Source organism: Athene noctua, chromosome 17 (genome assembly GCF_965140245.1).
Source record: "Athene noctua chromosome 17, bAthNoc1.hap1.1, whole genome shotgun sequence".
NCBI lineage: Eukaryota > Metazoa > Chordata > Aves > Strigiformes > Strigidae > Athene > Athene noctua.
In genome coordinates, this window is record NC_134053.1 from 16,399,743 (window position 1) to 16,423,030 (window position 23,288).

At 61.7% G+C, this 23,288-nt stretch overlaps 1 protein-coding gene across 1 annotated transcript; it reads left to right on the forward strand.

Moving 5' to 3' along the window:
• The first annotated feature begins 776 nt into the window (after window positions 1–776).
• On the forward strand, window positions 777–21,662 carry SCARF2 (scavenger receptor class F member 2). Its single transcript, XM_074921319.1, is given in 12 exon segments — window positions 777–895; window positions 897–1,160; window positions 7,074–7,132; window positions 8,879–8,980; window positions 9,264–9,783; window positions 9,886–10,104; window positions 10,511–10,639; window positions 13,092–13,195; window positions 13,280–13,397; window positions 14,856–14,977; window positions 19,118–19,270; window positions 19,649–21,662. Coding segments are annotated over 12 exon segments (3,099 nt in total). The 5' UTR covers window positions 777–791; the 3' UTR covers window positions 20,854–21,662.
• Window positions 21,663–23,288: the final 1,626 nt, after the last annotated feature.

The window sequence follows — 23,288 nt, forward strand, 5'->3', positions numbered from 1 at the left end:
TGGGCTGGAGGTGTGGGACGGCTGTGGGTGCCCGCTGTGTCCCTCCAATTCCCAGCTGTGTTCTTATGGCAGGTTAACCACTGGTCTGTCCCTGTTCAGAGTGTGCTCCCTTGGCCGTGCACCCAGGACTGCTGGCGGCATGGAGCTGCCAGGACAGCTGGATCCCGGGGCTGTGGGACCCCTGGAGCTGCCGGATCCCCAAGACAGCCGGATCCCGGGGCTGTGGGACCCCTGGAGCTGCCGGATCCCCAGGACAGCCGGATCCCGGAGCCGTCGGGGACTTGGGGCTGGCAGATCCCCGGGACAAATGGACCCTGGGTCTGCCGGACCCCCAAGACAGCCCGACCCCCGGGCTCTTGGGCACCCTGGGCTCTGGGACCCCTGGAGCAGCGGGATCCCCAGGACAGCCGGATCCCGGGGCTGTCACAACCCCGGGACAGCCGGGACATGGGGCTGCCGGACTCCCGGGGACTCCCGGGGACCTGGAGCTGCCAAACCACCGTGACAACCGGACCCCGGGGCTGCCCGACGCCGGGGCCATCCAAACCCCGGAGCCACTGGACTCCCAGGACTCCCGGGTGCCTGGGAGCTACTGGACCCCCGGGCTGACCTGGCAGCCGGGACGGCGCAGCCTCCCCCCCGCCTTGGGAAACCCTCCGCCGGTTCCGCCGGGGGCTGCCGGCCCGGGACAGACCCGCGGGGCCGTCGGGGCCGTCGGGGCGGCCTTGCCCCGCGGCTGGGGAGGCGGCGGCCGGCGGCCCCCGGAGCCTGGCCCGCCGTCAGGGGAACCAATGCGGAATTTCCTGGCTGGCGGCGGGGCCCCTCCCGCCGCTGCCGAGAGGGGCGCGGGGGAGGCGGCGGCGGCGGAGCAGCGCTCGCACTGCGGCTTCCGCCCGCCCAGCAGCAGCCGGGGCAGGGCGGGCACCGGGCACGGCGGAGCCGGGGACGGGGGGGGGGAGGCAGCGCCCGGCCCCGTATGGGATGGGCCGGGTCAAGCCGGGCCCCGCCGCTCCGACGGTCATGGCGGCCCGTGGGCTGCGACCGCCCCGCCGCGCCCGGGCCGGGGCCGCGGTGCTGCTGCCGATGCTGCTGCTGCTGCTGAGCCGCGGAGCCGCGCAGGAGCTGAGCCCCCGCGGCAGGAACGTCTGCAGGGCCGGCGGGTAGGAGCGGCGGGGCGGGCAGGTGTGGCGGGGCGGGACGGGACCCCCCGACCCGCGTCTCGGGGGCCGGTGGGGCAGGGGGGGGGGGGCGGGGGGCGAGGGGCGAGGAACTCGCCGCTTCCCTCCCCCGGGCCAGCAGAGACGCTGGGCGCCTTCCAAAACAAAGTCCGTCTTGTGCGGGGCTGAGGCGGGGGGAGCCGGGCACCGGGGAAGGGGCGAGGAGCGCAGCCCGAGCGGGGGAGGGGCGGTCCTGGTCCCCGGGCGTGCTGCGGGGACCCGGTCCTGGGCACACCGGGCCCGGTCCTGCTCCCCCTTGTGTCAGTCCTGCTGCGGAGTCCTGGGTGCCTCCGGGGCCGGTCCTGTACCCCCCGGCAGCGGTTCTGCTGTGGGGAGCCGGTTCTGGGTGCCTCCGGGGATCGGGTTGCACAGTGGGGGGCCGGTCCTGCACCCCCCGGGGCCAGTCCCACCGCCCAGCCTGGGCTGGCAGGATGCAGGATGCTCTGGGTGTCTTGGTGGAGCTGCCGGGGGTGGCGGAGTTGGCAGCTCCAGGACCCTCGGGTTTGGCTTCAGAAAGTGGGTGCTGGCACTGCCTGGCTGGCCCCAGGGGTCACATCCTGCCTGCCTGGCCAGGGGCAGGGCCTCGAGAGCTGGCAGTGCCTTGTCCCTGCTCTCAGATCTCTCCGTGTACCACGGGTGGCTTTGCAGAGCATCACCGCGGGCCAAGCTTCTCCACAGCACTCGGACTTGGTGCTGGTCAGGCTTCTCGGCCAGGCTGGCCCCAGCAAACGGGGGGAGAGCGCCCACAGCCGCTCCCTCCCGGCTAGGAGAGCAGAACCCCCTGCCCTTGATGGGGGGCCCAGGCCATAAATGCACCTTTACATCTCACCCGTGAGGTCAGACGAGTCCACAAGGAAAACATGTGCTGCGAGCAAGAGGGACTGCATAATGGCTTCATTCAGCAGGGCCGCAGGGCGCTGGTGCCCCCTCCTCAAATTACAGGCTGAGTTTCCTACGGAGGCATTTCACGAGCCAGAGCGGCCGCAGCTCCCGGCCCCGTGCTGTTCCTCGGCAGGGGAGGATGCGGGGAGCGGTCCCTCCTCGGCTGCCCATGATCTGCCCAGCTGGTACCCAGAAAAACTGCCATCGTGTCCCGGGGTGGCAGAGGGGACGTGAGCAGTGTGCTCCTATGCTCCAGGCACCTTGCCCCATGTGCTGGGGATGGGGTGCCTGGGTGCTCCCCCTTGCATAGGGCCCCCTCCCTTCCCCCCCATCCCCGCTGGATGGAGGTGGGGGAGATGCTGCACCCAGCGCCGCAGGGCTCAGACTCGCTCCCCGTGCCACCCGTGGGTGCCATGGGGTGTGCAAGAGGCACTCGCTGCTGAGCAGGACAGGGCGCACAGGGTGGGCAGGTGGTGGTGTCCGTCTCCCTGTGGCGAACAGGGCCTGAAGGCAGCCCCGGAGCCAGACAAGGTGGGGAGGGGACGGTCCGTGGGAAGCTGAGAGGACATTTGCATCATTTTCCACGCCTTGCTCTTCTGCAAACCCTCCTTCCCTCCCCACACCCCTGGCACCCACACCCGTCTTTACTGTGCTGCTCCCCTAGGCATGGGAGGTGCCCCATATGTCACCATCCAAACCCACGTTGGTGGCCCCAAGAACCCAGGGCAGGTGCTGGGGGTCCTGCCCTGTACCGGGGCTGGGGGGGCAGCCGGGCTGGAGGTGACTTGGGGAGGAGGTCCCAGTATCCCCTGCCCGAGCTTGGTAAAGCTGCTGGTTGGACTCTCGGCCATGTGGCCCTGCCAAGCACTTGCAGGAATCCCTTGGAGATGCCAGCTGCAGGTTTCGGAGGGCTGGAGAGGAGGATTCTGCTTCAGACCCTCCTGCGATCTCCTGAGACCCAGCTGGGGAGTAGCAATTCAAGGAACTATTTAGAGCAGAAAAAACGCGTGTATCTGGGGGCTTTTTGGTGTTAAAGTTTTGTGTACTAAATGCAACTTGCTCCTAAATTTGAAGCTCTTTTATAATTCACAAGTTGGCATGACCCTCTCCGAAGCTGCCATCTGGGGTGCAGGCTGATGAGAGCCCTGCACGCGTGGGCATTGCTTTGTCCCTGTCTTGCTCTTACTAACACTCTCTTTTGGTAATATTTCTTTTTTTAACTTATTTTTCTTTTCTTCCTCTGCTTGAAGGGTTTCTGTTTACATATGTGATCCTACTCCTGCCTGCACCTGGGGATCTCTGTCTTTGCCTGCACCCCGAGGCTGGGTTCAGGTCGGGGAGCTGCGGCTGGCGTCGGCTGGGGGGCGTGATGCTGGCTGGGACCTGGTGGTCCCAAGAGCCCTGTGTGCCACACAGGGGGAGGTGGGTGGCACTGAGTGGTGTGTGACACAGAGAAAGAAAGAGCTCAGCACCGGGGTGATGCTCGGGAGGAGCAGCGGGGTGGGGAGCACTGGGGGTGGCCGCGTGGCTGGGGAGGGTGAAGGCAGCGCTCTGGGGATGTGCCTGCAGGGCTCCTCTGCACTCTGTCCAGCGGGCTGAGAGCAGGGAGGTCTCGCATGGGACCACAGACAGCAGCTCCCACCGGAGCCCCAAGGTCTCTCTCCTGCTTTTGGGGCTGTGAGCTTGCTCCTCACCATTTAGTGGGGGCTGCGTTGGTTGCGATGAGGAGCCATCCCTCCTGCTCAGGAGCCATCACCATAGCCATAGGTAAACGGGATGTGATTCAGGGAGCAATGCGGAATATTAATCCGCAAGAAAAATATTCTGCCTCCATAGAAATCCCTGAAGCATTTGCAGAGGTCTGGCTGATGCTCGGTGTGAGCAGGACGTGCCCATGTGCCGGGAGCAACGCTGGCATCGAGCATGTGTCCCTGCAGGTCACAGCTCTGGCTCTGCCCACATGCCCGCTCCTTTTGCCCCACATCAACAAAGCTCCCAAGTCCCAGCCACATCTCAGAGGCAGCTTTTCTTTCTTTTTCCCAGCACTTGTAGTGCTTTGAAAAAAGGAAAAGAAAATGTATTTGCACTGTGCGAGTCTGCAGTGGCATGTCCATGTGGGTCGAGAGGAAGCTTTTAAACGGATCTCCCAGTTGTCCCAGTTCCAGTGGTCATGGGGAAGATGGAGCAAACCCTCTTTGGAGGAGCTGAGACATGTTTTAGACCCACGCCCCGATGGGTGCTGGTCACCTCTGCAGCCAGCACCAGCCTTACCTGGCTGTGCTCAGGGACCGGTCCCTGTGCTGCCCTGGGAGCACCCGTTACCCAGTGCTACATCCTAGCTGCCTCCTTGCAACAGGAGTAAGTTTATTTGCTGTCAAAGCCACTGATAAATGAGGCGGAGGCTGAGCGAAGGGGCGTGGGACGCTATCGGCGGGCACGGTGAAGGAGAGATTAGCTATCAGTGAAAAGATAAGCATGAATCCTGCATCCGGTGAGGCAGTGGGTGGGCTGGGGTCCCGGCTGGTGGTGATCGCAGTGCTGCTCGCCTCCCCTGGCTCGTGGCAGGGGATGGATTCTTCCTTCCTGCCACCATGTTTCAGCGGCTCCCGGCTCCCTGCCATCAGCTCGGGGCTTTCAGCACAGGGTGATGCTTTTTGGTGCATTGTCCATGATGCCCATTTTGTTGGCCAGGCTGAGCTGTTCGAGGGAGGAGTTTGCCCAAGCAGAGGGGTTTCCCCTTGTAAACCTGCCATGATTTCATCTAAAACCCACTAAACACTGAATTTCTAAAGTGTGAAAGCAACCCCAGGGGGGATAGCGAGTCCTCTGGCCATGCATGGGAGGGTCAGGGCACTGTGGACCCTTCCCGCCTGTGCCCGAGCATCCCGCACTGCAGGCGAGGCTTTTCAGAGAGGGCAGCCCTAAGCCTCTGGCAGAGAAGAGCCTTGTCTCCAGCCCACCCAGTCCTCGGGGGGGTGGTTTGGTTGTGGACCCCCATTTACAGTTAACACTGTGCATCTCCCTGCGTGCTCAGCCAGAGCAGAGCCCCCCACCCAAGCCCTGAGGTCCCTGCGTGGGGGGTACACGCTGGCTGCCATTGCAGCGTCTTGCGACTGCTTCGATGGGTTGAATAGATGGAGCTATTTTGGGCTCCAGCTGCAAGGCATTTTTTCCAGGCCTTGAATCATTTTTGTGGTTCTTTTCTGCCTCCTTTCCAATTTTTCACCATCCACTGCGAAAAGGGGGACACGATGCTCCCAGCTCGGCCGTGCGGGTGCTGCCTGCCGAGGGGCCGGCGGTGGGAGCTGCGTCCAGCCTCCCCGGTACCCGTGTTTGGCCGGGGGGCTGCTGGCAGTTCCCTCCCCGGCCCCAGGACAAGGCGGTCTGGCAGCCAGACGCGGTCCTGTGACTGAGCTGGGTTTTGAGCGAATACTTCCTCGCTGTCTCCTCCTCCTCTTCTGCATTTGTTACATATAAAGAGGAAAAGGGAAAAAAAAAAAAAAAAAAGCCAAAGCAAAACGCATTCCAGGCTGTGCTGCCGAACCAGCCTGGGTGAAGTTTTCCTTGACTGCAGCATCTGCTTGGACCTTTTATAACCCTCCAAGTCGCCAGTGGGGACGGGGCAGTGTGGGTGACCCCAGGGATGAGCTGGTGGCATGGGGGTGAGCGGGGTTCCCCCGCCTGGGCGGTTCCTGTGGTCTCACAGTGTGGGGAACATGTTCCCCACACCTGAGTTGCAGCATCGTGAGGCCCCAGGCATTCCCTTGCGGGGGGTCGCTGAACAAGTGTGGGTGAGGTGTCCCTGCTCAGTCCCTATGTGTCCCATCCCAGCAGGGAGCTGCATCTCTGGCTGAGCCTCTGAGGGGGTCTGAGACCCCATCCTGGTGTTGGCTGGAGTCAAGCTTCTGCCAAAAACACTTTGGCTGATGCTCCTGTGCATGGTGCTCCTTGGTGACACCCAAGGGACACATCCCAGCCACCTACACTCGATATCCCCTGGCTCACACGTGGGGGACATCTCCTAGGAGCTGGCTGTGCTCCAGCCATCCTGGCAGGATGGTTCCAGTTTGCCCTTGTGGTGCCGTCCCCAGGCCACCGAGCAGCCAACCTGGATTTTGGGTCAGGTTTGGTCTTTCTGCAGCAGCCAGACAAAGTGGAAATGCCCATCCCTTGAGCAGCGCTGCCCAGTGCTGGCAGGGAGGCACAGAGCCGAGGGGGAACTTGCTGCCCCGGCTCCCATGGTGGGGTTGCAGGTGCTGCTGGGGTCCTTCCCGGGCTGCTCCAGGCTCCTGCTGGCACCTGGCACTGAGGCTGCATGCAGGCAGGGGGGTGCGTGCAGGCAGCAGGGTGTGTGCGGGCAGAGGATTCAGGCGGGCAGCAGGGTGCAGGCGGGCAGGGAAGGGCAGCGTGGGGACGATCACAGTGCGGGCACTGCTGGTCCCCGCTCACCACAGCACCCTCCTGAACGAGGAGGTGCAGCACCACGGGGACACAAGCCGGGGGTCTGGCTGCGGGCACTGTGCCATCCCACCCCAGGAGCGTCCCCTCAGGGGCAGAGCAGTTGGTTTTCCCCTGGGTCATTTAGACCCTTCCCTTTTTTCACAGCTTTTGGGGGTCTTTGGGGTTATTTTTTTTACAATAACAGTTGCAAACGTGACTTTTGTGGTTTGATCGCTCCTGATTAATGGGAGGAACTGGTTCTGTCTTGCTCCCAGCATCACCTCAGCTGGCTGATGGGGCATCTCGAGCTGGTGCCCATGGGAGCCCCCCAGCAGATCTGTTGTCCCTGCATGGTGGAGGAAGAGCCAAGAGCTCTCCTTGTCCCAGCGGGGTGCAGCAGCCCCTGGTCAGGGTTCAACTGACTTGGAGCGGGACCCTTCAGCACCACAGCAGCAGTGCTCCCGGTGGGTTTTTGGGAAGGACCAGGACTTTCTGAAGGTCATAATTATTTGTGGTGCTTTTTTTCCCCTGCAGCTCCTCAGTGCTTGTGTGCTGCCCAGGATGGAGGCAACAAGGAAGCGAGTGTTTAATAGGTAAGCACTGGTGTTTTGCTTCATTGGACACTGCTCATCTGCCCATCCTTTGCTGAGCCCTCCTGGCCTCACCACTGCTGTCAGGGGCTCCCCAGTTGTGCCCCATGGCGGGGACGCCCTGTCCCAGAGACCTCTGCCTGCAGCTGGCCTCCCCAGGGATGCTGGAGGCTGTCCTGCCTCCCTGGAGTGCTCAAAGCTGGCAGCATGTGAATGGAATGGGGTGCTGGTCACAGAGCCCAGCCCTGGGGTACCCCCTGCCCCCACAGTGATGTCTTGGGATGCCACCAGTGAGCTCCTCTGTGGGGAGCATCACCCCTGCTCCCAGGCCAGGGGGTTTCTCTCCATGCCAGCCAGCTTTGGGTCTAAGGATTTGGGCGTGCTGCTCTGGGACCCAAAGGACAGTGAGATGTCGCCGAGGGTGAGGTGTGGGTGCAGCTGCAGGGGGGGACCCAGAGATTTCCCATGGGTGCTGCAACAGCGTGGGGAGCGAAGTCAGAGCTGCTGGTGGAGAAGCCACCAGGACCAGGCACAGGGCCACCGAGCCTGCAGGCAGGGCAGTGCCAGCTGGGACCACACCAGGTGTTACGGCTCTTACCGGGGGCCACGGTGAGCCCGGTGTGGATGCTCAGCATGAAGACCTGGGACCGCTCATCCCCTGCAGTGCTGCCACGATGCAGGTGGCCAGTTTGGGGTTCCTGTGTTGCTGCCCGCAGTCTCAGCCAGCCACGGGGCTCTCCTCGCCCCAGGAGAGCCGGAGGAGCTCTCTGCACACCGGCCTGGGGTGTCAGCAGGTTGCAGCCAGCGACAAAGACCACGTAACCAACTAACCCACCGTGCATGAGCCCTCATAACTGCTCGCTGCATGCGTTGGGTGCCTGCACGCCAGGAGCAGGATGCGGTCCCTTCAGCGTGCTGGCAGGAAGGGAGAAGGACAGGGTCTGCCAGGACAGCGGGGGGTAGACTGGTCCCATCAGTGAGCTGTCCCCATCTCCTCGCCCCCCCTCAACCTGCTCTAACCCTTAGACTCACTGCTCCTAACCTGTGTAATCTGTCTATTTTAGGGGTTTCTATAGTATCCATCACCGTAGGTCTAAGAACTCCCAGGTAAGGTGGATGGGATGGGTGGTCTGCTCTCCCTCTCCTGGTGGCTAAGAAGGCTTGTCCAGGGCCATGTGGGATCTGTCTGCGCCTGACCCACCACGGTGCTGCCTGTCCCATGTCCTGCGCATGCCCCGCTCTGGGCATTGCCTCCAGCGCAAGGTCCCCTCAGCAGGAGAGGGGCTGGTGGCCTGCATGGGAGCGGTGGTGATGGGGGTGGCAGTGACACCGCTGTAGTCTGTAAGGAGTGCAGGGAGGGGGACAAGAGGACCGTGCTCGTGGCTGCCTGCGTCCCCCCCCGCCCCACGTCCCCGCTCTCCCCTGGCGCTGCCTCTGCTGGCGATAGGAGCTGGGCGAGTGACGCTGCCACTGGGCGCAGCCGGTGGCAGGACTGGGGCTGGGCTAGTGGCAGGAGGCTGATGGCCAGGATGGAGCTGAGCTTGGTGGCAGGAGGCTGGTGGCATATTTCTGGTAAGACTCCCATCCAGCCTGCCTGGCTGCTTGCCAGGACGATCGCAGTGCCACAGCTCAGCAGCACCCACCGTGCCACCGTGCAGCCCCTCCCCTGCGGGGAGGGTTTTGGGGGAGCAGGGGTGAGCCCCCTGGCACACATGCTCACGCCTGCCGTCTGTCTGTCCATCCGTCCAGCTGTGTGCGAGGGGAACTTCACCTGCAAGGAGAACGAGGTGTGCGTCCGGCCCGGCGAGTGCCGCTGCCGCCACGGCTACTTCGGTGCCAACTGCGACACCAGTGAGTACCGGCAGGCATGTCCTTGGTGGGGTTCACCAGGGTGGCCCTGGTGTGCTGGCTCATCCCGGGGTGAGATCAGGGACGAGGCTGGAGATGCTTTTGCTCCACCCTCGCCTGTCCCCCTGGCTTTGTCCCTTTGGAGGGGTCTGCTCTGAGATCCAGCGCGCTGGGAGGAGGGGGGGGACTGTAGGCAAAAGGTCCTGCTGCGACTGCGGGTCTCCGCTGGTGCCTGGTGGTGGGGTCGTCCCACAGGCAGTGTCGGGGCTGACGGCTCTGCCTACAGAGTGTCCCCGGCAGTTCTGGGGTCCCGACTGCAAGGAGATGTGCAGCTGCCACCCCAACGGGCAATGTGAGGATGTGACAGGCCAGTGCACCTGCAACCCCAACCGCTGGGGTCCCAAATGCGAGAACGTCTGCCTCTGCAAGCACGGCAAGTGTGACCAGAAGACAGGCAAATGCACCTGCGAGCCCAACTGGTGGGGACCCCAGTGCTCCAGCTCCTGCTATTGCAGCCACAATTCCCAGTGTGACCAGCAGACAGGCAACTGCCTGTGCCAGCCTGGCTGGTGGGGCCGCGGTTGCAACAACCAGTGCTCCTGCAACAACTCGCCCTGTGAACAGTTCACGGGGCGCTGCCAGTGCCGGGAGCGGACGTTCGGGCCCCGCTGTGACCGTTACTGCCAGTGCTACAAGGGCAAGTGCAACCAGGTGGACGGGACCTGCACGTGCGAGCCGGGCTACCGGGGGAAGTACTGCCGCGAGCCGTGCCCGGCTGGCTTCTACGGCCAAGGCTGCAGGAGACGGTGAGTGGCCAGACCCCATTGGGCCTGATCCAGCACCGTGGGCTCAGTGGGAGGTTTTGGGGTCACTGCGCCTGTTGACTGGGTCCTCCTGGGCCGTTGCAGGTGCGGGCAGTGCAAGAGCCTGCAGCCGTGCACTGTGGCAGACGGGCGCTGCCTGACCTGTGAGGCTGGCTGGAACGGCACCAAGTGCGACCAGCCCTGCTCGCCCGGCTTCTACGGAGAGGGCTGCGAGAAGCTCTGTCCCCCCTGCAAGGACGGCCACACCTGCAACCACATCAACGGCAAGTGCTCCCACTGCAACCCGGGCTGGATTGGAGACCGGTGAGTGCAGCTGGGTGCAGAGTTGGGCCCTGGCAGGGCAATGTCCAGCCTCCCTGCTGCTCCTTGCCCGGGCACTGGGGGTGGCTGCGGGTTTCTGCAGCCAGGAGGGCAGGGCAGGGATGGTTTGAGCCTGCTGGCACAGCAGTGGGACTGGAGAGAGCCTGCAAGATTGCTGCCCTGTGCCCACAGGCACATTGGGTGCTCACGGTGGGGCTCAGCTCTCAAGCTGGGATGCTTTCCCGCAGGCTTTTGTGCCCAGGATTGGTTCCTGGGCTTTGCAGCACCCAAACGGGGCTCACAACACACAGCCCCATCTCCCTGCCTACACGCAGGAGGGCTGGGGGCATGCTAGAGATCCCCAGGAGCCATGGGTGCTCCAGCCACCTGCCTTCATTCCCCCCACCAGGTGTGAAACCAAGTGTCGGAACGGGACGTACGGGGAGAACTGCGCCTTCGTCTGCAGCGACTGTGTCAACGGCCAGTGCCACTTTGAGACCGGCCGGTGCCTCTGCCACCCTGGCTCCCATGGCACCTAGTAAGTGAGCCACAGCAGGAGCACTTCAGGGTGCACCCCAGGGCATGGGTGGTGCTCGGGCATCTCCTGCCCCCTTGGGTCCTACACAGTTCCCAGCCAAGAAGCTGCCTGTGGTGGAAGTGCTCACAGGCAATAATTCGGATGATTTTTGGAGGGGAAAGGACACGCTTATGGAGCTGTTAGCAGCAAGTTAACTCTGCGAGAGAGGGATTTTGCTTTAGGAAGTGCCTATTTGGCAAAAACAAATGCTGTCGACAAAACGGTGGTTTGTTGTTTGTTGGGGGGTTTTTTTAAGTCCAGGGTGGAATTTCTAGCTGAAAAGAGAGAGAAAACCACATCCCAGAATAGCAAATAGCCTCATGGGCATGGCATCCGTGGGGTGCTCCTGCTGCAAGCTGTGGCTCCGGCCAGGGTCTTCCTCACCCCTGGATGAGGCCCCAGTCCTCCCCCTTTCCCCCTGCCCAAGGAAGGGGCACAAGGGACATCGATGTCCTGCTCACGTGTCCTGGTGGTTTTCTCCAGCGTGGGACTGAAATGCTGTTTTGAAAAGGCGAGGAAAGCATTTCCCACCCGGCTGGGGCATGCAGGCAGCTCCCCCAGGTCCTGCCGGGTGTTACTCAGATTTTCCCAGCAATTAACCACAGGGGTGATGGCAGTGACAGGGATTCAGAGCTGGTGTTCTGCCCACACCAGTGCTTTGCTCAGGGCATATCGACAGGGAGCATTTGGATTTCGAGTGGATTTTTTGGAGGCTTTGCCAACCACTGATGCTTCCAGAAGAGCCGGCTGGGCACCAGCACCAGCTCAGGATGCCCAGCCTGGGCATCGTTGCCACCTGCAGCAGCAAAGGCAGAGGTGAGCGAATCCTGGTGCTTGGCAGGGATGTGCAGTGACGCTTTCAGCACAGTACTGGAGTGTTGCACCTGAATTCAACTGTTGAGAGACCCTGGCAGAACATTGGGAATGTGGGCACTGGGGGTGCTCAGGATGCTGCCCCGGCCCCAGCAGCATCCCGGAGCTGTAACTGCAGGCTGAGCTGTGCCGTACGGGTGCACACCAGGTGGACTCGGGCACTCTTGGTGATCAGGGGGATCCCTGTGATTCTGTGCAAACTACTGTTTTTGTCAGCAGTGTTTGATTCTAAAAAGAGGGTGATTTCTGGAAGAAAGGCAGAAGCGATGTCCTCACCATGCAGGAGTGTCCTCTCAGCTCTAATACGGGAGGGTGCTAAAGGAAAGGCTGCTAAAATATTTGTGGTGTGCACGAAGTGGTTTATCTCATCTTTTCCAGAGGTGTTGGGACCCTTTTGGAAAAAAACACCTGCCCTGTGCTCTCCCAGAGTCTCAGCCTGGGGCAGACGTAGGCGTAAACAGTGGGGTGAGGAGGTTTGGGTTGCCAGGGAAATATCCAGCTCCACCTCACCGCGTTTGCTGCCGCTGCGCAGCTGCTCAGGGCAGCGGCGGGGGCTCAGCGCCCACCCCGGCGGGCACATGGCACACGGTGGGCACGAGCCTCAGCCCAGGCGGCGCTTTGCAAGTCAGCGGAGCATGAAATGGGCTGAGCTGCCTCCGGGCACCGTGCCGAGGGCTGGGGGCAGCTGTGCTCCCTGGGGAAGCGCGTTTGGGCTGGGGCCCGCTGGCTCCTTACGGCTGCGGCCGGAATGCAGCTGCTGGTGAGCAGCTGGTGGGGGTTTGGTGCCCAGCAGCACTGCCAGCGTCTCCCAAACCCACCCGGGTCCTGCACCATGGTGCCCATCCCACCGCTGGGGTGGGAGGTTGGGTTGGCCCTGCTGGCACTGAGAGCCTCGGTTGCAGTGATCTGTGCCTGGTACACGCTTTCTGTGCTCAAGCCCTTAATGCTTGCAAGTTGGTGCCCATTCGTGTCCATCCCCATTGCCTTGGTGATGCTGCAGGGAGGTCGTTTTACCAGCTGTGGCGATTTGATGCCAAGGCTTAGCCGAACCAAGAGTCTGCCCTGATGGAGCAGATGTCTTAGGGCCGCTCGTTTTTTTTCTTTTCAGAGGCCAAAAAAGCAAATCTAAAATCAATCTGAGCACTTTCCCAGCTCGTGGCTGCCATGGCCCTGCCTGGCTCGCGGGGGCCCAGGGGTGCCATGGCCATGTGACTGCTGAGCTGAGCTGGAAATCCTGCATGTGACATTGGTGTGTCTTTAGATGTGACTGCTGCATTCGTGACCTTTCGTAATCGCTGTGCCTAATTGCGAAGCCCTTCACAGGGAGCAGCGAGAGCATCTGTGCTCCAGCTGGGCCAAATCTCCTGAGCGATGGGAGAGGGGCTCTCACTCCCTGGAACTCAGGGGTGCCCCAGAGTGCATGGGGGCTCTGTCAGACCAGCTTGGAGAAGTGCCCCCCATTTTTCCCCAGAGCTCAGAGGGTTTGGGAGGAGGCAGCAACTGGGGTGATGAGGGGTCTCACTCAGCCTCTTTCTTCCAGCTGTAACCTGACTTGCCCACCCGGCCGCTATGGAGCCAACTGCGCCGAAGCCTGCAGCTGCCACGACGGTGCCTGTGACCCGCTGACAGGCGCCTGCCACATGGGTTAGTGCCGGTGGGCAGGGGTCAGGGTGCCGGGCTCTGCTGCAGGGCCGTCACCGGGGCTGACCTGCCGGTTTTGTCCTGCAGAAGCCAACCAGCGGATGGGGGTGATCGGGGCAGGAGCCCTCCTGGCGCTGCTGCTCATCCTCCTGCTCTCCCTGCTCTGCTGCTGCTGCGTCTGCCGCAAGAAGGACGAAGCCTGCGGGTGGGTGCTGGAGATGGGCAGGGCTCTTGCTGGGTTCTGCCACAAAGCCTGAGGAGAGTGGGGAGGTGTGGGTCTGGGGATGTCAGTGGCCAGTGCGGGGCTGGGACTGGTGGGGGGGTGCAGGGACCGCACTGGGCCACAGCAGTGCTGTGGGGAAAGTGAGGCAGAGCAGTGCTGCCTGCCCGGCGCCCTGTGCCCTGCAGGTCCTTGGGGTCTGAGCAGATCCTGCTGCATCCTCAGGGCAGCGTTCAGCTTGGGGGCTGATGGAGGGGCTTGGTGTGAGCCCTGCCTGCAGACCCCCTTCCCCCTCTCCCTGACTTGGTTTCCCTCTTGTGGGCCATCATTTCGTGGAGACCCACCAGGTCCCCTCCAGTCTCCAGGAGGCTGGAGCTGATCTGCAAAGGGAACCCTAAAATACAGCATGAGCATCCAGATGTGACTGAGACCCCCAGAACAAACCCCTGAGCCATGGGGTGTGACCCAGGGCGGGTGATGGGCCGCGGCACTGCCGACTGTCCTTCACAGGGACGTTCAGGACAGGAAGGGTGAGTTTCTGCATCAAGGTCGGGATGTCAGAAGCATTTTGACAGCACCAGGTGACATCCCACCACAGGGACAGGGATGGGGACAGATCCAATTGCAGGGGAGGGGAAGGTTTGTGCTGCTGGCCACTGCATGTAAATTTTCCAGAAGCCTCCCCTTGCAGCTCTGCCAGCTCAATCCCAGCATGGCACATGTGGCTTGGAGACCCTGGGGACTGCATGTAATTATCCTGCAGATAAAAGCACAAACACAGCCCCGCATGGTGAAGTATCGCACAGGGAGAGGGGAAATGGCTCAAAGCAGTTTCCTCTCTCCTGGGGTACCCAGATCTCTGCAGTGTCCCCAAACAGCTGGGTCACCTGCAGCGCCATCCCAGCAGTGGTCCCTGGCCAGAGCAGCCCCAGGGACTGTGGCAGTGGTGGGCACATTGCAGGTTGCCTTGCGTCAACATGCGAAGCTGCTCACTCCTGCGGCTGCAGATAATTGCTTGAAACCTCATCCCCAGGAGGCTTCAAAACCAGAGAGCAAATAAAGAGAAGCCACGTGTTTGTTTTCGGGTTGGGATGATTTCTATTTTTTTTAAAGATTCAGAGTCTTGGCTGGGCGTTGTGGGTGTTTTGGGGCTGGGCTGTCAACGGCCATGGCCAGATCTGGCCTTGCCACCATCCCCTGGCACTGCTCTGCATCCCGGCACAGTGCAAGCTGGTGTCTGGGACTGGCAGCAACCCCGGCAAGTCCCAGGCCCCCTGTGTTCTGGGCACCCCCCTGCTTGGATCAGCCCCATTATATTTCCCAAAACCCCTTTGCGTTTGCAGCATGCCCGAGCTCCTGACTCCCGCTATGGCCCCGTGAGGGCTGTCCCCACTGCGACGCAGGTGCTGGTGCCTCTGATGAGGCCGTCGCCTTCTCTTGCAGCTCCAGCCAGGACCCGGCAGCAGCCAAGAAGCCACCGAGACGCTTGTGCGGGCGTTTCAGTCGGATCGGCATGAAGCTCCCACGCATCCCCCTGCGCCGCCAGAAGTTACCCAAGGTTGTGGGTAAGGTGCTGGGGTTTGAGGAGGGGGCAGAGAGCCAAACCCCAGGGGCTATACTCCTGGCAGGGCAGTGCACATGACTCACAGCATCCTTTCCAGCCCCAAAGCCAGGGCAGTAAGCACAGCAGAGTGGTGACGGGCCACACGGGTCCCAGGGACCATCACAGGGCTTGGTGCATGCTGCCAGGCTTGCAGGCGGTCAGCCCTTTCTCAGACTGCAGCTTCTGGATCTCAAAGTGCATTGGTTTGCTTTGTGAGGGTGGGCACTTGGAGCCTGGAGCTCTACCGAGCTGCTTTTTGAGGTTTTTAGGCTCTCCAGGTAGAGGAACAGTCCCTGTCGCAGCAGTGAAATGCCTAATTTACCATTTTGGTCCTGACCTAACCCTGCCCCATCTTTGTGTGGAGCTGGAGCATCCGAGCTGGGGCCGGAGCCCACCCCACTGCCGTGCGCAGCAGAGTTGAAGATGGAGAGGCAGAGACTGGTCGAGCTCCCCGTACAAACTGGGCTTGCAGGGGGATGCTCGCACCCGGCAAAGCCCTTGGCCAGGATCTGTAAGGGCTGTTGGGGACTCTCTGCATCCAGACAGCTGGGGGACACTGTCCCCTGCATGCTCTGAACCCTCCCTGCCTCATCCCCGTGTGAGAAGCTGGGGATGTGCTGCCTCAGAGAGGACTTCATTGAATAAGCCTGGGGGTGAAGGCAGTGCTCCCCGGCCTGCGCTGGCATGGGGCTCAGCCTCATGTCCCGCTCCCTGAGCCCAGCGCCTCCCCAGGCACACAGTGCCGGTGGGATGCCCTGAGCAGCTGCATCCCAGCACACAGCGGCTCAGCATGAGGCCAAATCCCCCATCCCAGGTGGGACACGGAGGTGGCCCATCCTGACATGCTGTGCCGGAGCTCCAGTGTCAAAGCCAGGTGGACAACTCCTCGCTGCATGGGGCATGCAGAGCCCAGCCCCAGAGCGGGGTGCGCCGGGGCCGGAGAAACATTCCTGCTGCAAGGATAACAGAGGCCGTGTTTGTGGAAGGGGCCAGGCAGGGCTTGGGGAGGACAGAGGGTGCCTGTGTGTGGTGAGGGCAGGGGGGGTTCAAGGGGGCTGCCTGCGCCTTCTCCATGCCGGTCTGGAGGGAGTTGGCACCCACCCAGCTGCTCTGTGTAAGCAGCAACCCCGGGAAAGGCTGAGGATGTGGCACCAGTGCCAGGGGGATGCTCAGGATGGTGTCATGTCCTGGAAAGGCTGGGGCTATTCCCGGAGCCTGGTTGTGGGGCTGGGGGTTGTTATTTTGCTGGGCTTTGGTCAGGGCTTGCCTTGTGTGCATTATGTTCTCCTGCACGGTGGAGCCAGTGTGGGGTTTGGCAGCTCCCAGTCCCTCTGGTGCAGGGTCTGGCAATGCCTCAAGCCCCCGCTGGGTCTCTGTCCCACCCCAGGCCAGGGAGAGCTGCTGGGGTGCCTGTGACAGCCTGGTGACCATGGTGCCATGTCAGCCTGTGGCTCCACTTGGAAGCCACAGTGCCCAGTACATGGTGGCAGAGGCCGCCTGTTCCCCACATGGGTCCTGCCCCAGGAGAAGGGTCCTCAGGATGCTGAAATGCCCCATCCCAAGTGCTGGTTCAGTGCTGGAGGTGCTCAGGCCCCTGTGGGGATGTCGTGGTGAAACTGGTGCAGCCTGAAGCCGAGGATGCCAGCAGATTGTTGCTCTGGATCTGCTCATGTCCTTGCAGAGCTGCTGCCGTGGCCACGCATTTGCTGGCACCAGGTTTTCCCCTCTGGGCTCAAACATGATTGAAGCCACCACCAGTGAGCTCAAGCCCACATGTGGTAGAACGTGGTAGGCAGCAGGTCTTGAAGCCCCAGTGAAGCTCAATAGGTGCCTGGAGCCCCAGGTGCCCCCCTCAAAAACTGCTCCCCGGCCTTGGCACCAGCTTTGGATCTGCAGCATCTACCTGGGGTTTGCACCCAAGCTGGCAGCCCACACGGCTACAGCCTGGGTGGCCACGGTGCCAGGGTTTGGGCATCCCTGCATGCACGAGTTTCATGGGGTTTGCTTTTCAGGACACCAGCGATACCAGCGTGGGTCCCGGTTGCGTGTTGCCCCGTGGGTGTGGGGACTAACTGGAGCTCTGCACCCCGCTGCCATGTCTCCTCTCCGAGCAGCGAAGCTCAAGCCGGCCCCAAGGCGGGGGGGAGCTTGAGACAAGTTGAGGGGGGGCAGCCAAGAGGGCCCCAGGGCCACGCTCCCACGGCCCTTCTGTGGCTTCTCACTGCTTCATCCTGGTCTTGAGACTGATCAGCCGCCGTGCGAGGTGGGCTGGGCTTGGCACCCCGGTGCTGTGGCCCCGGGAGATTTTGGGGAGCAGTGACAGAGGGGACCTGCAGGAAGTGTCCACATTTCTTCCAGCCCTGTCAGCCCATGTTCTATCAGCCAGGGGAAGTAGATCCCAGGGGACCACACAGGAGCCCCCAAGCCTGGCTCTGGGTGTGCTGCACATCCTCTTTTTATCCTTTGGCTGGATCCTGGGTTTCATTTGAGTCCCAGAGACGCCTCGTGGCTGTGAGTCCCAGCCGCTCGTCACGCCTCCTCTCAGGAAGCATCTCCCTTCATCCGCTTCCAGCCGGCTGCTTTTAATTTTCTCTTTTTGGTTTTTATTACAAGGAAAGCCATGTTGAAACTGCCGCTTCCCCCTCTCCAGGCCATTTGCTCTTTAAATATCACTGCTTTTTTTTTTTTTTTTTCCCTTTCTCCCAGAAGCCAAACTATGCAGGGGCGAGCATGCATCGCTGCCGTCATTTTAATGACCTTGCATCTCTGAAGCCAGATTCCCTAATAAAGCATAAATGTTCCGGTGGGCATCCTGGTAACACTTAGAGTTATTTTATTGTGAAACAGGGACGTGGTGCAAGAATCAAACAGGCCAAGCAGGAAACTGCAGCATGACTTAGATGGCCAGGATGTGCAGGCAGAGGTTACAAATACCTGGAAATACCGATGTGCAGCTGCTGCGCAGGGGGAGCCTGCCTGTACGCTGGGGTTTTGCAGCCCTTGCAAAGCAGGGCTCTGCCTGGGCTTGGAGGCAGCTTGCCACCATCCCAGGGGACAGCAGCCAGCAGGCAGGGGATGGCGACAAGAGCATGTGGTGCTGCCCAGCTCTCTCCACCCAGCTGGGTGCTGCCCTGGTCCTGCAGGAACCCCAAGGACGATGCTGAAGCTGTGGGCACCTGAGGAAGCCCTATGGGGTGGGACATGAACTTATACAGCAAAAAGTCTTAAAAAGGATCAAACAGAAGAACCAGTACCTCCCAACCCAGGCAACTGTCACTGCTCAGCTTTTTAATTTATTTTTTTTTACTGTTGAAACCGAAAACACCAAGTTTTTCCTCTCTGGTGTTTTTTCTCTTCTGCTCAGCTTCTCTGCAGGTGGTCCCCACAGCAGAGAGACAGTGCTGGGGCAAGGAGAGATGCTCCTCCTCGGCTTCAGGATGGGAGAAGCTGGTAAAGGGATTGAAAAGTGGCAGAACTGGGAAAAAATGGTGATGTACATCCCCCTACTGCAGGCATCCTTTTACCATCCTTCTACCTGATTTTGCAGAAGCAGAAGGAAAATGCAAACGGTAGTGGTGAAGTGGAAATTAGTGTATTTAAAGCCAGCAGCTCATTTCTTTCCCCAGGAAGGGGACAGTCACATCACCAGGAATTCCTTTGCGGGGTGCCTGTGCTAGGTTGCAGAGCTCACAGGTGACTGCCAGGATGCTCACTGGGTCCTCACAGGACCCAGGGTTTTGGGTGGTGCATCCCTCCGCCATGTGCATCCTCAATTTGGGTGGCTGCAGACCTGCTGTGGAGAGGGGACAGAGGGGGTGTGTAAGGCTTGCGTGGGCTCTGCTGTCCAGAGCCACTCGTCCCTAGGCATAGGGGATGCTGGTCACCACCGTTGCTGGTTGATGGCTTCTGGGGGTGCTTTGCTGAGGGACCTGATGGAGATGTGCAGCGAGAGCTGTCCCCATGACTGGGACACTGTCCCTGTCCCCAGCACCCACTGGTAAGTTGGGCAGGGGGCAGCTGTGCAGCATCCCACCCTCCTGGCTGGTGGGGGGTTGGGGCGTTCAGCAGGACGGGCACTGATAGCAGTTCCTTGGTCTTGCAGTGGCCCATCACGACCTGGAGAACACCCTGAACTGCAGCTTCATTGAGCCGCCCTCCGTGGTGGAGCAGCCTTCCCCATCCTGGTCATCCCGTGGCTCCTTCTCCTCCTTTGACACCACGGATGAGGGGCCGGTGTACTGTGTCCCCCATGAAGGTGAGCAGGGGGGGCACGGCGCTTCCTCAGGGGACTTTGGGGCCATCACCAGGGGCCATCTCCTGCTCAGTGGAGAGGCATCACCGTTGCACAGTGGGTACCGTGTCACCCTGGCTTCTCCTGCCCCGGGAAGGGATGCGGGTGCTGATGTTGCCTGCCACGCAATTTCAGAGGTCCCTCCTATGGCGTTTCCTGCTCCGGGGTTGTTTTAAGAGTCTTCTTGTGCTGGGATCCCTGACTAGGAGGAGGGAACAGGGGCACACCGGGGTGTAGGGGGGGAGCAGGTGGGAGGTCTCGTCCCACCGTGCTGCGGGAGCATCTCGGTCCTTCCCCTCCCTTGGCACACATCTGCCTGACGGCCCTGTGCTCTTCCCACAGAGAGCGTGGGTGACAGCAGGGACAGGGGGACACTGTCCAGCCCCGGGGACAAGTTGGTGGCCCCGGCCAGTGGGGAGGAAGCGGGTGAATACACCTTCCTGAAGGAGACAGGCTCTATCAGAGCGTTCCCAGCCGACAGCAGCGAAACGCCCCTGCTCAAGTCCTCGGACAGCGAGCGCTCCTCCTGCGGCTCGGGCTCGGCTGGCGCCGCACTCTATGCCCGGGTTGCCCGTCTCTCCAAGCAGTCCAAAGAGGAGGAGGATGCCACCACAGAGCCCCGTAGCCCCGGGAAGCCACCATCCCCAGAAAGGACCAAGCCCCGTCCTCCAGACCCAGCCACAAAGCCCAAAGTCTCCTGGATCCATGGCAGGTACAACTCCAGCCAGTCCAACTCGCTGCCAGCACCCAGCCGGTCCCCGGAGCGAGCAGCCGCCCGGTCCAGCAGCCCTGAGCAAGGCCAGGGCTTGGCCAAGAGGAAGAGGAGCCCGAGTGAGACGTCGGCCAGCGTGCAGGGCAGAGCAGAGGAGAAGGGTGGCACGCGGGGCAAGGAGAAAGCGCAGAAGCAACTGAAGGAGCCCGGAGTCCCCGAGGGCAAAGCCAGTCTCAGCAGTGAACCCCAGTCGCCCTCCAAGCCCAAGCAGAGGAGCAAAGCCAGCTCAGAGCCAACAGAGAGCATCAACGGGGCGGTGCAGAACGCCTTCCGAAAGATGGGCACCTTCCAGCCGGAGCGGCGGGTCGGGGACAACAGGGATGCTCCTCGCAGCCCCGGCACCAGCAAACCCCGCTCCGAGCCCCTCCATCCCCACCTGGCCTCTGAGCTGGCAGCCCAGCTGAAGGAAAAGACTCAGAGCCTCAACAAGGGGGACGGAGGCACCCGGGCAAACGGGGTGGGCACCCAACGGGAGAAGCCCACCCCTCCACAGAAGGCCAAGCGCTCGGCGGCCGCCGGCGGCCAGAAGACCAGCAAGCCCTTGCTGCCCACCTCTCCCCACCTGCAAAAACTGATCCCTGGGGCATCCGAGCTGGTGGCTGGGGAGCCCAAGCGGGTGGAGAAGCCAAGCACCGGCAGCGGCCAGGACCAGGCTCTCCCCAGTGAACAAGCAGCCAAGAAAACCCCCATTAAAAAGCCTCCCAGGAAGAAGAGCCGAGAAGCCAGCCTGGAGCCACCCAGGGCAGCTGCTGTGCCCGCTCAGGCAGTGCAGTGACCGGGAGCCAGGCACTGGCCCCGCACCAGCCGGCTGTGTGCCGGAGGAAGGACGTTTGCCGGCATGGCCAGCGGACGTGGAAGCTGGACTGGGCAGGAGGCACTGGAAGAGCCTTGAGCCTCCATTTCCCTGCCCCCATCTCCCTCATCCCCCTTTTTCCTTTAGTCTCCCCTGCCCCAGGACCTGCTCCTCCCCGCCCATGCCCTGCTGCCTTCTCCCTGCCCGGGACTGGCAGCTTGCCCTCCCCGTGCAGGGCAGGACCGCAGGGAGCTGGCCCAGCCGCCAACCGGGGGGCTCCATGCGTGGCATGTCGTGTCTGTCCCCGCCCCCCCCATTTTTTTGTAGCAGTATTATCGATCGCATAAGCAGTGCTTGTTGTACTAGAGGTACCCACGGTATATTCTGCAGTAACGGAGCCGCTCACTTCCCACGCCCCACTCGGGTCTGCCGGGCTCGCGGGGCACGGGAGAGGGAGGGTGCTGCTGCTCGGTGCCAGGGACCTGCCCTGCACCCATCACCGGCAGCAAAGCCCAGCCCTAGCACCCTGGGCTCCGGGCACGGCTCTCCAGTGCCAGTCTGGCCGCAGCGCGCCCTGCCCGGTGTGGGGTCGAGCTGGTTTCGACCGATGCTGCCCTCCCCTCCACTCCTGGGGTTGCTTCTGGCCAAGAGGAAAGCACTATTTATGGCCAGATCTGGATGCCTTTCGGGCTCCCATGTCCCATCCAGTGGAGTTGGAGGGATTAGTTTGGTACGACAGAGCCTGGCACATCTGCAGAGCGCTTTCCTAATAAAAATGTATTTCTTCTGTAGGTGGGTGCTGTCTCTCCATGCCCCAGGCTCCCCATGGGCAGGTGATGTGCTGGGCATTGCCTGGTCTTGCTGGGGTGCTCAGCCCAGCCCTGAGTGGGATGCAGTGGGGAGATGGATGACCTTGCAGCAGGTACAAGCAGGTGGTGACAGGCAGGGTGGGGAGGCAGGTCCCCACCATGGCTGCTGCTGTGTGCTCTCTTGGCACCAGAGACCAGCCCTCAGGGCAAGATGAGGAGCCCCTCATCGCCTAGTATCCAACATCCTCCCCCAGCCCAGCAAGAGCCCTGTGGGGAAGACTGGTCTTGTGTTCAGGCCCTCTCCAGCGTAGCCGGGATTGGACCCTGGGACTCAGGAGAGCTCTGGCCACCCCTGGCTGGGTGTTCAGGGTGCTAGCACACAAATGTGGGGGGACACAGGGGGCTGGCAGTGGGGTGCAGGGCTCTGACCCCAGCTTTCTAACCCCCCTGCCAAGGGGCTGCCAGCCCTGGCAGCATTTGGGCTCTCCATGCAGCATGATGCTGCCATGTGTCAAGGCTGGGAGAAGCCCAGGGGCCAGCTAAGATGGGCTTTCTCCCACACGGCTTCTGCCAAAGATTCCTGAGCAGTCTTGCCTGCAATTTGCCTGCATCCTGCCTGCACGCTACCTGCATGCTTCTGTCACTTTGCCTGTGTGCTGCCTGCACACTGCTTAATCTCTGTGTGCATTTTGCAAGCTTTGTGCTTGCTACCTGTGCTCTGCCTCTCTCTGCCTGCGCTTTGCTCACACTCTGTGCCCTGCCCACATGCTGCCTGTGCTCTGTGTCGCTGCCCAGGCCTGCGGCGGGGAAGCATGGAGGCTGCAGTGAAGCCAGCCTGTCCTGCCACTCCTGGCACTTGCACAGCGCCTGCTGCCTGTGGGACTGTAAATGTTGGGTCCTCTGTGGCAGTGGAGCCCCTGGCAGGCTCTCCCAGCCTCACCCGGAGCCTCTGCCAGCCCTCCCTGGAGGAACCAGAGCCGTGGGCTGCGGGGGACCCTCCCTGATGTGAGAAATGAGCGGGGCTCTCTGCTCCAGTGGGAGCTGGAAGCACTGGTGCCCACCATTGACTCATCCTCGGTTTGCCCACGGTGGGGGACAGTGGCCTGGGAGAAGACCACTGGACCAAAAGATCCACCACAGGGTAATCGCAGGGGTGGTGGGAGCAGCTGGTGGACACCAGGATGAGATGAGACCAGCTGGAACAGGACTGCAGCCAGCCCGGCTTGGCACTTGGGAGGGGACGGGGCTCCAGCATGCTCCCTGCCACCGCTTGGCATCACAGAGCTGGAGCCAGCACAGTGTCCGACACTGGCTGGAGAAACTTCACCGCATAGCAAAAAGCTGAAGAATAAAAGGATGAGACATCACATGACTTGTCAGCTTCACTTACCAGACTCCTGGCCACCTTTCAGAGTTCCTTCACACTCCCTCCCCTTTCCCTCAGGTTTCACTTGGGAAGGTGAAGGGTGACAGCTGGAACTACTCCTGGGACATCACACAGTGCAGAAACAGGAGGTGATGAATCAGCTGTGTCACCAGAGACAAAATAGACAACATCAATATGAAAATGGGCACACTGAGCCTATGAGAGCTGGGTTGGCATTGAAA